The 12,868-nt window shown below is 41.3% G+C and overlaps 1 protein-coding gene across 3 annotated transcripts in view; it reads right to left on the reverse strand.

Annotated features, from left to right (window-relative positions):
- Positions 1 to 2,268: 2,268 nt before the first annotated feature.
- PDZRN4 (PDZ domain containing ring finger 4) overlaps positions 2,269 to 12,868 on the reverse strand; it is a gene marked incomplete at its 5' end in the record, with an annotated part of 219,018 nt that continues 208,418 nt past the window's right edge. For all 3 annotated transcript variants that reach the window (XM_081211507.1, XM_081211509.1, XM_081211508.1), the window contains 2 exons: positions 2,269 to 4,451; positions 9,893 to 10,009. In XM_081211507.1, coding sequence (XP_081067633.1) covers positions 2,925 to 4,451; positions 9,893 to 10,009 — 1,644 coding nt within the window. In that variant the 3' untranslated portion in view covers positions 2,269 to 2,924. The remainder of the gene's footprint in view (positions 4,452 to 9,892; positions 10,010 to 12,868) is intronic.

Below are 12,868 nucleotides of genomic sequence, written 5' to 3' on the forward strand. Positions count from 1 at the left end.
CTATAGCCCAAATTTTATGTTGCATTTTTTTTTATAAAACAACAATCAACATTAAATAAATTAGAACTGAAGCAGACCAATAAAACCTACATTGCAGAGAACTACTTAACATATACGTGTTCATGATAGCCAGCTGGAAGGTAAAACCCCAACAAAAATATAAAGTGTAAGGAAAATATTGGCATGAAGATTCCTGCATGAAAAATGCCTTTTGTCTGTGCAAGGCAGTTGTTTTCCCCACATAAATGTTGACAAGTAAAAACACACCAGTAAAAGTATCTCAGACTGCTAGTTCTTAGTAGAAAAAAAGTTTCTGGTGAATTTTCCAATACAATCCTATACATGTCTATGCATACGTTAAGTCTCACTGAATGGGCTTACTCCCATGTACATAGGAGAGCAGCAGCTGTGGGAAAAGGCAACTTTCCTGCATGGGATCATTAGGACAGGAATTGAAAATAAACTGCTCCTATCATATTGCCATTACACAAAACTATGTTGCAACTGTACTTGAAATACTGTGTGCAGTTCTAATTGAACCACCTAAAAAGGTATATTGAAAACACAACCAAAATGATCAAGGGGATGGAGTAAATGAGGAAAGTTTACAGCATTTGGGACTTTTTAGTTTAGAGCAGGGTTTCCCAAACTTGGGGTCTCCAGCTGTTTTTGGACTACAACGCCCATCATCGCTGACCACTGGCCTCCCTAGCTAAGGATGCTGAGAGTTGTAGTCCAACAACAGCTGGAGACGAAGTTTGGGAAACCAAGGTTTAGAGAAAAGGCAAGGAAGAGGTGACAGGATAGAGGTTTATAAGATTATGCACGGCATGTAGAAAGTGGATCCAACAAAGCTGAATGTTGGAAGATTCAGGACAAATAAAAAAGTACTTATTCACACCACACATATTTAATATGGAACTCACTCCAACAGGAGGCAGTGAGGGCCATCAACTTGGATGGCTCTAAAAGAAGATTAGACAAATTGATGGAGGACAAGGCTATCAGTGGCTAGTAGGCACAATGACTAGGTTCTACTCCCACTCACAGAGCCTCTGAGTGCCAGTTGTTGGGAGTTGCAAGTAGGCAAGGTGTGGTCGAGGTGCTTGCATCTGGTTGGCCACTGTGAGAACATAATACTGTACTAGATGGGCCATTGGCCTCATTCAGCAGGCTTGGCTTACTTTCTTAGTAGGATTCCATCCTAAGTCTAGCAGGTGGTTTAACGTGGCGGCAGGTGGCTAAGCAGGTAAGCTGCATGTTTAATGTGCATTTTTCATTTTCTTTTTCTTTTTTCTTTAAAAAGCATGGACTTAGATGCCTTTGAGTTAAACTCTTGAAATTGGAAAGATGGCTTAGAAGTAAAAGAAGTGCTGCCTCAATATTTTATATTCTTTTTGCTTTGTTTTGTTTTGATCTTAAGACATTAGTAATTCTTTAACAGTAGACCAGAGAACTGACATGTCTTGTGCAGTTTGTTTCAAGGCAATCTTTTCCCAAGCAACTGGTGTCGATTTTTAATGCTGAACACAGCATTTTTAGCATGAAAACCTGTTAAAAGAGAAAAAGACATGACACATTTCATGTTTCCATTGATCTCACAGGGAAAAATAAAAGTGCTTTTTTTGCAACCGAAAACCAATTTTCTTCCAGGAAGGGATAGAAGGGGCAAAAAAAAAAAATGTTATTCAACTGGAAAGCATATCACGTTATTTTCCCAAACATATCTCAATTACATATTTATGACTATTTATTATCCACCAACATTGCAGAATGAAGTTTTGCCTGGTGTGATAAAAGTTTGCTACAGTTATTGCCTTCATTTTCTGATTGCTTTGGGCTCATTACTCGTACAGGCTGAATATTAAGTCTGCCAATAATGATAGCAGAATTGCATTATTTTATTATGCTTTAGCACTCCTACCTCACTTCTCATTTTTTTCATTAATAAATTAAGGGTTTTAAGACCTAGAAAAACTATATGCACTGTTTCATATACCACACAACTGTAGGTTGAGTACCGAGCCCACAATCACCAGAAGCAACAACTGACCCTTTTTCTGATGCGAAACTAACTACTGGGGCTCCTGCCTTAAAATAATCTGCCCAACCCAGCAATATTATAGAAAATCTGCTGAAAAACTGGGAGAGTAAATAAGCATTCATAGGAATGCTCATAAACTAGTTCACATATTTGACATTTTAAGCAGAGTTCTCAAATATCACGTATGCAAGTGGAATTTAAATTAAAATCAAAGGAGCCCTTGATCATTTTTCTTAAAGATAAGAAATAATTTATTTCTCTTCAGTCTTCACAAATACCACATATCACCTAGCTACACAACCAATGCCATTAACATATCACTGAAGAGTTTCTTACCAACACTTTACTTGGACAAAGACAATTGCAATTTAAAAATTACTGTACAATGTGCTGTTGGATAAAATGCAGTTCTTGAGCTTCATGAGGAGATGTGGCATGTGGTTTAGAAACAGACAGAACATACCATGTTAAAAAATTTAAACTGCCAAAAAGCAAGAGTAAAGTAGAAAGGATTTTGTTTTGGCATTGTAGTTTTAGTAAAGTATTAAAAAAGAAATCTAGAGGAAAAGACCCGGTTTTTAACTTCCAGTACATAAAATTGGATACGAAAGTAATCAGTTCCTCCTTTTAAGTTTTGCTTTTTCCTTAAAATAGAAATCAATATTATGAATATATTGCAGAGTAAAGAAAGACTGCAAAATTACCAGTTAACGAAAATACTATTGTATGAAAAACCAAATGTAAATTTACCAAGTAATTTGCTTACAAAAAAGATCAAACTATAAACAGTCACAAAATATATAAAAAATGCCACTTTGAACGAGGCAATTGTACTCTACCGAAACTGGTAGTAGACTTTTTTTTTCCAGAATAGACATATTCATACTGTAGTAACTGATAAAAAAGCATTGTGTACTTTTGTGTCGTCCGGAGATTTAGCACCATGTGTCATAAGTTCCTGGATAGTCATCCAGTTGTCCAAGATCTTCTTGTTCCTCTTTTTCATCATCTTTTTGTGACTGAGTTCAATGATGTTAATTTCCTTTTTGCCCTCACTGCTGCTTTGAGGGCTCTCTTTAAGACACTCTAGTCTGCTACGCATCATGTATTCCCGCCGCCGCCTCTGCTCCTTGGCTCGCACCAGGTGCTGCTTCCGTTCCTCTTTGCTCCAGTAACGACCCATCTTCATTTCGCTCATTGTATCATCATCCGTCGTCATCCCGCTGCGCTCCTCTTTAATCTTTAAGGCACGTTCCTTCAGGATTCTGTCTCTTACAGGTCTTTTGGTGATATACCTCGTCCCGTCGCTCCTTATTTTCACTTTCCACTCCATCTTGGGCTCCGTACACTTCTGCGAATCTTTGCACATGTTCACTAGGCTGAGCTGGCTCTGGGCGTATTCCACAGCAGATTTCTGTTGTATCAGCTGCATATAGCTTTGATAATGCTTAGCGTGTGCAGGGATATTCCCATACCTGTATGAGGAGCCATGATATGGGGACAAATAAGGAATCTGCTCGGGGCTCTGCCTTTCTTGCTCTGTCGATTTGCTACTTTCTGAAACCGTTTCCTTCTCCTCGACAGAACTGTTTTGTTCAGCAGCTTTGGTTTTGTTTGGCGTTGTCTCCCTGCCACTCTGCCTCGAAGACAACTGGTTAGCCACAATGGTACTCCTGAGGTTTTTCCTATTGGTGATGCTAATCATCCGCTGGAGAGAACTGTCAGGGGATCGCTCCACGTTCAACGGAGTGCTTCTGCAGCTCTCTGCTGTGTTGTAAGCGCTGGAACTGTCTTTGTCCGATTTCTCTGGGTGCTCGATGATGTCGTCCAGTTTCCCCCCTGGAAGGTCTATACTGGTGTTATAATTCCTGAACGTACCACCCTGCAGTGCCCAAATGTCTCCGTACTGGTCTTTCACTTTTTGAAGCCGGTGAGCCTGCATGATGCTCTGACACTCGAGCTCAATGTTCCTCAGTTCCTCATTGAGCAGCTGCAGCTCATGCTCCACCCCGTCCTTTTTCCTTCGGTTGCACTCTATGGTACTGCTTGAGTAATACAAGTCATACTCGCCGTGCTTTCGGATCTTACACTTGAGTTCCAGCAGCTGGCGAAACCTTTCGCAGTCCTCCTCCTGGTTACCAACAAAATCAGACTCAATGTATTCCCCAGACACTACGCTCTTGTTGCACTGGAGCTCGAGGCTTCCCAGAGTGTCCGGGCTCTGCCTCGGTTCCTGCTGGGTCTCTGGGGTCAGCTTGTTCTGCTCTTCTGGTGCATTTTCTTGCTCCGAGCTCTCGTCGTTGCGCTGGCTTTCGTCAGTGGGGCCCACTCCACTGTCTTTCTCGTTGTTGTTAGATGATGAGGTAGCAGTATCTGTTGTGCCGTCTTCCTCTTCGTGCTTTTTGGGCTATAAAATCAAAACGGCCCACAATTAATCTTTATCACAGGTATTAAATTAAATATCTTAAATCAAGTTCTCTTCTCTGTAGTCACGCCCACCCTCCCATCAGATGTCAAACAGGTAAACAATTACACAACTTTCTGAAGACATCTGAAGGCAGCCCTGTATAGTGAATTTTTAAAAGAAATGTTTTATTGTGTTTTTATAAATGCTAGTGCCCGGGGCAACCCAGTCAGATGGGTGGGGTACAAATGAATAAATTTATTATTACACTGCTGGCAGCACCTGCATACTTGTGGAAATGAACCTGCTCCTGTGCAAATGGGAGAGAGAGAGAGTTTTGAATTTGGAACAGGAACAACTGCATTCAAACCTTGGCTCAGTTATGGATTTACTGATGTGACCTCAGACAAATCACATTGTCTTAGCCTTTGTTCTTCTTTCTGTATATCATGTGAATAATAGTGATCTAAGTTAAAGAGTTGCTACGATGACCAAAAAGCCCCTCAACTGATTGACATGTACATTTCTATCAACATGTCTTGAATGCAGCCCTTCAGACCACTTCTCCAAACCACTCCTAAAACCACACTCCCTCTTCCCAGGCCAAAGCTCTCACCAGCCCTGCTCCATGGCCTCCTTTAATGCTGCCAACTTGCTACAGGGCCTAGTCCAAAGTGTTGGTGCTAACAAATAAGGCCTATACAGCTCAGGATTAGGTTACTTAACAGGCTACCTTTTGCTTTATATACCCCAGCATCTGCAATCTGCAGAAGAGCTTCTTCTGCAAGTTCCAAACATCTCAGCAGCCTGCTGTACAGTAATACAACAGTTAACAAGGCCAGTGGGGCATGGGGGGGGGGGGGGAGAAACACCAGCATAGAATATTGTAGGTGGATAGTATTTTCTGTGTTAGTTACTATCAGGGCTTTTCCCCCAACCAGAACTTGCTGGGCACCTCTCAGGTGAGTGCCATTGCCATTCTAAGAGAAAGAGGAAGGTGTTCATGGTGAGTTCCGGTACCTCTTTTTCTAGAAAAATAGCACTGGTTGCTGTGTTTTATTATAATAACATATATAAACATTTTTTTCTACTCTGTCAACCACTCTGGGAACATACAGGGCATACATTTTTCACTGAGAAGAAAACTGTGCTAGCAGATATTTGAACTTGGATGTGCATTCAATGCATGTTCATGTTCTGTATAGTCCTCTCTCCACTTAGCTTGTGCAAGACTGCATATCCAGCTGCCAAATATATATACATTTACATATACAGTGGTACCTCGGGTTAAGAACTTAATTCATTCTGGAGGTCCGTTCTTAACCTGAAACTGTTCTTAACCTGAGGTACCACTTTAGCTAATGGGGCCTTCCACTGCCGCCACCGTGCAATTTCTGTTCTCATCCTGAAGCAAAGTTCTTAACCCGAGGTACTATTTCTGGGTTAGCGGAGTCTGTAACCTGAAGCATATGGAACCCGAGATACATACATGTGTGTGTCTGTATTGCACTGGCAGAATAAAAGCCAAGAAAGGTTTGTAATAACCTGTACCAGCCAAACAACATCAACAACAACCCTTAACAGAAATTGACCCTGGTGGATTACCACCGCCTTATCCCTATTGATGAATTTCAAATTATACTAGGAATGCCATCCACAGTGATGGGAATACTATTTGTACCTTGGGTGCTATTATAACAGATATTTGTGTTCACACTGGCTGTGTACTAGTAGAAACTGGCACCATGGTGTGCTCTGCTAAGAAGCACATCTTTTTCAAATGCTAGCTATAATTGTGGCATGCAGTTGGCAGTAATTCTGTATAGCTGACTCGGGTGTCATAGGCTGAGGGCCCAATAAGGTAGTTTGCCTGCCAAATTTGTAAAGGATGTATTTGTCACTGGTGTTTGCCAGTCTAGATAATGTGTTTTACACACACACACACACACACACACACACACAGTATCTCTTGCTCTCATCTGCTGCACTCCTAATGATTTTGTAGAAAATTGCTAATAGAGGTTCTCCATTTCAAATATACCAGTAAGGGGATTATATGTGTCACTGTATTTTCCTTCGGAAAACATCTAGTTAAACTCTAGTCTCCCATATAGTTAAAACAAAATGGTCTGCCTTTTTTGGCCATTATGTCAAACATTTTTGTGGATCCCTTTTAACTCACCCTCCATTAACTGCACCTATTTATTTCACCTCTAATGCTAACAGCATTATGTGTCAGAGCAGTGAAGAGGGGCATGTTTTCTCCCACTCCGCCCCCCACAACTAAATAGTGAAGTCATTTTGTCCCATTTCCCTTACACAATTTTCATCCAAAGTGCACATAGTCTATTTACAATAAATCTAAGTGCACACAGCACCAGGCAAATGTGCTTTCTCCTTTAAGAGGTGTAATTACACAATTAAGCATATGGCTAGTAATAATAAAACACGATGTGGGAAAATATAGGGTACCCATAACAGGAAACAAAACTCTATGAGGCTACACTGTTAGTAATTGCTATTTTCCCTCTACCTAGACAGACAATGATGGACAAGGCAGGGGAATTAGTGACATACACATAAAGCCTCATTATTACCTTCAAGAGCGCAAGCCTACCAGCTAGTCTTTTATGCACAGTTGTTAGAATAAATTGATGCCAATAGGTCACAACAGTTAGAATAAAAGCAATTAAAGTGTGTTGGAGTGTAAACTAAACTAAAAATGAAATCAAAAAGTTGACGGAAGGGTCTACCTGGCCAGTTCTGAGCCACTACGTTGATGCCTTAGTGTGTCTGTCATTAGGATTCTCAATGAGTGCTTGACAGATACCCATGTGTTTGCTGATATTATAGCTGAGCTACAATTCTAATGTTCCCTCCCATGTTGTCCAATTTTCAGCAAGCAAGAGTGTTAAAGTTTCTAAAATGAGAATGGTAGAATCTAAAGTTTGCCTTAAGACATGGCCTTTGGCCTGTTTTCCACTATGAGGAATACTCTATGTGTATGATAAATGGTTCATAAATATATCTGTAAGTTCTAGGGCTCAGCCTTGATATTAGCCTGTTGGAGACTTGTCCCACACTGACCCACAGTTGTCTATCATACATAATACTCTCTCCCTCCAGATGTCTCGATTCACAGTTGTTGATTCTATACTGTGACTGCATTTTGAAGTCAACAATTAATGAGAAGATCCAGATGAAATCTGCTGTATAGATCCTAGCCCAACCACAGCCATTGCTCAGCTTGAACTTGATACATCAGAGGCAATTTGTTAAATACCTGTCAATCTTTGGGATTAAAAGTAGGTGTGTTGCACATTGTCTCTCCCAGGGAATGAGCAGTGTGGGTCAGTGCAAACATCAGCAGCCATACACAGAAAAAAAGATTCCTCTGTAATGCTAATTTCATGCCTGGCATCTATCACAATATGGAGCTTGCCAGGCTGGGGGCTTGAGGATAGCTGCCCGAAGCCCAGGGTGCGCAGCGCTGCGTTCCCCGGGTTTCGGGCTGCAGGCTGCTATCCGCAAGCCTTGGGAGCCCGGCGGGAACTCCCGCTGCGCTCCAAAGGTTTGCGGATAGCTTCCTGATGCCTCCAGGCTTCAGTGAAAGCCTGCATTCATTCCAAAGGATGCACACACATTTCCCCTTCATTTTTGGAGGGGCAAAACTGCGTCCTATAGAGTGAAAAATATTGTACATTTTAAAAAACAACAACCCTGTTGCTGAGGGGTGTAAAAAGAACAACAGAGTAAATATGCATTCCAGAGTTAAGGTCCGCCTCTTATCTGGCAAGCATTGGTGTGAATGTGACGCAGTAAGATTGAATAACAAGAGCTATGTTTTACAGCGTAACCAGTTGATTCCTTTCTTTGTTCAAAATGAACAATTTCAGCACAGAACATGTCGTATTAATTGTTCTTTATGGGTGCAAATCTCAATGCTTCATGTCACTAATTAACCCACATTATGAAGGTTTGTGGGAGAATGCAGAACTGAAAGAGAAAAAGTGCCTTTGATTAAGCTAATAGGATTTGGGTGAACTGACTCTAATTCAGCAGTATTTATTACCACTGAGAAGACATGAGCTAGTCCCACCACTGCATTTATTAATCTCTATGCAGGATCTTTCAAGAAGATTAAAAGCACTACACAGTCACTAGCCAATCTTCCGTGTCATTTTATTTACTATTTACCTATTTACCCTGTTCTACAGCCTCAGGAAGCTCTAAAATGGCTTGCAAAATATTCTCACAATAAAATCTAATTCAAGTCCAGTATCGGGAACAACAGCAACCCTGTGCTTATACGGAGCCACGTTTACGTTTTCTTCTGCCCTCACCCTTGGTCTTTCCCTGTCCTAGGACCCTCGTACCTATGGGACCGCCTCTCCTGCTTTGCCACACGGAGGACCTTAAGGTCCATAAACAGCAACACCCTAGAGGTCCCAGGCCCTAAGGAAGTCAGATTAGCCTCAACCAGAGCCAGGGCTTTTTCAACACTGGCTCCGGCCTGGTGGAACGCTCTGCCTCATGAGACCAGGGCCCTGCAGGATCTGATTTCTTTCCACAGGGCCTGTAAGACAGAGTTGTTCCGCCTGGCCTTTGGCTTTGAATCAATTTGATTCCCTCCCCCTCTTTCTTTTTTCCTTCCTCCTGTGATGAGGCTGCATTTTAATGTTTTAATGTTGTATTTTAATTGTGTTTTTAAAGTTGTATTTCGATCAATTTGATTTTATTCTTGGTTGTTAGCTGCCCTGAGCCCGGTCTTGGCTGGGGAGGGTGGGTATAAATACTTTTTTTTTAAAAAAAATTATTATTATTATTATTATTATTATTATTATTATTATTATTATTTCTCTACTAGGCAAGAGCTGTCACTGAAGACACCAAACCTCACTTGGCAAGTCTTCCCATACTGGCACCAGTTCTGACTGAAGATTTCTGAGGCAAAGGAATGGGACCAAACAACTGAAACTTGCTCACCCCCATGATATCCAGGCCTGTGTGTGTGGAAATCAGTCTTGGTTCTGAGGGGTTTTTTTTTGTTTCTTTGGATGAGGTGGTGGAATATATCAGGGGAGATGTGTGCTCAATGGCTGGAGAGATGGAATGCGCAAATGCTGAGTAAAACAAAGAGAAGAAAAATGTTTGTGAATTGGCAGGGCATTGCTTAGGAAGGAGGGGAGTGGGCAAACCAAATTAATCTGTTGGAAAAGTAAAATAATAGGAATGCAAAAATGTATTAAAATCCCGACCTTCCTCCTCCTCACGTTTCGCCTTATACTGCAGATAGACCCGCCCCCTCATTTGTCACTATTTGTGGCATGTTAATGGCAACGCTCTACTGAAGGCTAGGAACAAAATTTCTAAATTTATCATTTGATTCCTTGTTTATTAAAAACGTGAAGCTAGTAACATTTCAGACTCCGTGTCAAGCCTACCTGCTCCACTTCATTGCCTGCGTATTGCACTGCTTCATTATGCGGTTCTTCCAACATTTCCAAGTTTAACTCCTCTATGAATTCGTTCCTTTCATCATCCAGCCATCCTTCTTCCAGCTGTAAAGAATATATTAGTACATTACTTTCGGTTAGTGGGGAATGCATGCTAAAATAAGGTAAACCCAAATGGCAATGCCTGACTAGTTCTTTTTTTATCATAATGACTCTCTTTGGAATACTGTGGTCTTGGAGCTCATCTCTCAAAAAGGCAGGGGGGGGGGAAATGATCATTTAAAAAATTGGACTCTTAGGCCTTTTATCCCTTTTTGAAACATATCACCGATTTTCTCTCATAATGAGGAGGATTGCATGCACAGAACATCATTTCCTTTCAAAATGTGCAGAAGGCATACTGCATAATACCGAAGCTGTCATGTTCTTTACTTCTAAGGGTACCAGCTTAAAAGAATCCAGAGATACTAATATATGGCCATGAGACAATTGGCTTCTTTCTCCCTAACAACCTCCACCCCAGTGTTATGCCTCACTGCCTGAACCGCAACAACATCCTCATTGTGTATTTCAATCACATTTGTCTTATTGATTTCTCAGGTAAACTTCCAGCAACAGCAGCAGCTACAACCACAACAACTACAACAACAAAAGAGTAATTGATTGACAATGTGCCTTTAAGGCATGTTTTGCTTTCCAGCTGTTCCTTAGGGATGTTTTTTTAAAAAATAAATAAATAAATAAATCAGGAAGTACTACTTCAAAATATGTTGGTAAACTAACTTGCCTAAAACAGAATGAAGCCAATTCTGGTCAATTTAACCCAGAGCATTTTCTGTGTGCATCTGAGTAAACTTTTCTATGTAGAAAGCTGAGGGGGGGGGGGAATACATATAGTAGGAAAGAGGAATACTAGTGTCAATATTCTTCGTATCAATTGGATAAGTTGAAAGAGTTTTTGGTAAATAAATCCAGCCATCCTTGCTGGATTCAGAAGTAGGCACTCAGGAGTTAGATTGTCCCTGTTTCAAGTTCAGGGCATGGATATTAGACAAGAATTGTAATGGATATCAGATTAATCATATTTGCTGCTGGTTGCTTCCTATTTGTCAGAAACCACTTTGTTAACAACAGTTTTATTCTACTAGATCCTTAATGTGCCTTAACTTGCTTTTTTATTTTACTGAAAGAAAACCTAAAGCATGTAGAGACATGGGACACATTTCCTGTTTTTTAAATCGTTAGTTCAGATGAACATAATTAGAATAGGGCAATTTCCAATCTCTACGTCTAACCCTCTATACCCATAACTTTCATTGTATTGTCACTGAATGGTGAATGATAGCTTGGGAAGAATCATAGGAAAATATGTAGCTGACATACTCATAATACTCTTGTCTTAGATTAGGCAAGAATATCTTAATGATGATTATATAAAGATTGGTGGGTTTTTTCCTTTGCTAAAATACATGTACAGTGGTACCCCGCAAAACGAACGCCTCGGAAGACGAAAAACTCACTAGACAAAGGAGTTTTTCGTTTTCTTAGCCGCTTCGCAAGAGGCATTTCCCTATGGGCTTGCTTCGCAAAACGAAGCTTGCCCCCGACCTATTTTGAAGCAAGGGGCGGAAACGGGGAGAAGTGATCTTCTCCCCTCCGCCCCTTGCTTCAAAAGAGGAGACAGAGGGGAAGGCGCGCGCGCGCCTTCCCCTCTGTCCCCGGACCCCTTTTGAACCAAGGGGAGGCAACAGAGAGAAGTGATCTTCTCCCCGCTGCCCCTTCCTTTGCTTTAAAACAGGTCCGGGGACAGAGGGGAAGGCGCGCGCACCTTCCCCTCTGTCCCCGGAGATTGCGGGGCAGGCAACGGGGAGAAGCAATCTTCTCCCCACCGCCCCTTGCTTTAAACAGGTCCGGGGACAGAGGGGAAGGCGCGCGGCGCTTCCCCTCTGTCCCCGGACGGATCCATAGGAACGCATTGATTGATTTCCAATGCATTGCTATGGGAAACCGTGCTTTGCAAGACGAAAAACTCGCAAGAAGAAAAAACTTGCGGAACGAATTAATTTCGTCTTGCGAGGCACCACTGTATGAGAAAATGAAAATTTACAGTACTGCAAAAAAAGAATACTCTCAATGATGACCCTCCTTCAAAACATCGATCTAGAACATCATTTCTATGTCAAAGATTGTAATTACTAATTATCTACAAATCTGAGCTCACAGGCAAATATAGAAATTCAAAACAGCAATATTTTATAAAGATTATATATACATGTATATATTTACAGTGCTTATATTCTGAGGTTAGCTTTTTAACAGCACTATCCTATGAATGTCTACTCAAATGTAAGCTCCACCGAGTTTTGTGGGACTTACCGTACTCCCAAGTATGTGTACATAGGATTGCAGCCTAAGTCAGTGTTTGACTTCAGACAATGCAAGTACTTAGTCACATGCTTAATTTAGGCTGTAGTTCTATACACACTTAAGCTACACTGAGAGTATGGTCCAAGACCACCCAGAGAACTTCATGGCTGAACTGGGATATAAACATGAGCCTCCCCAGCCGTAGTCCAATACTCTAACCATTACACCACATCAAAAGTGCTTCTAGATCCCACTCCTGGCAGAATTAGCATAGTTGAAAAAGTAACTGTAACAGGATGTGCAATCCCATTGCGGGAATTACAGCTACTTTTGTTATTTTGTATCAACCACAACCATGATGGCCATGCGAATTTTGCTAGCAATAAGCATGGGCTGAAATGGGTGATTTGTACTTGACTGTAAATTGTATCCATAAAACACTATGTCTGGATGTGCCATTGCTGTACAGTGGTACCTCGGGTTAAGAACTTAATTCGTTCTGGAGGTCCGTTGTTAACCTGAAACTGTTCTTAACCTGAGGTACCACTTTAGCTAATGGGGCCTCCCGCTGCCACCACCGCCGCTCGATTTCTGTTC

This window comes from Podarcis bocagei, assembly GCF_964188305.1.
Source record: "Podarcis bocagei genome assembly, chromosome: 10".
Taxonomy (NCBI): Eukaryota; Metazoa; Chordata; class Lepidosauria; order Squamata; family Lacertidae; genus Podarcis; species Podarcis bocagei.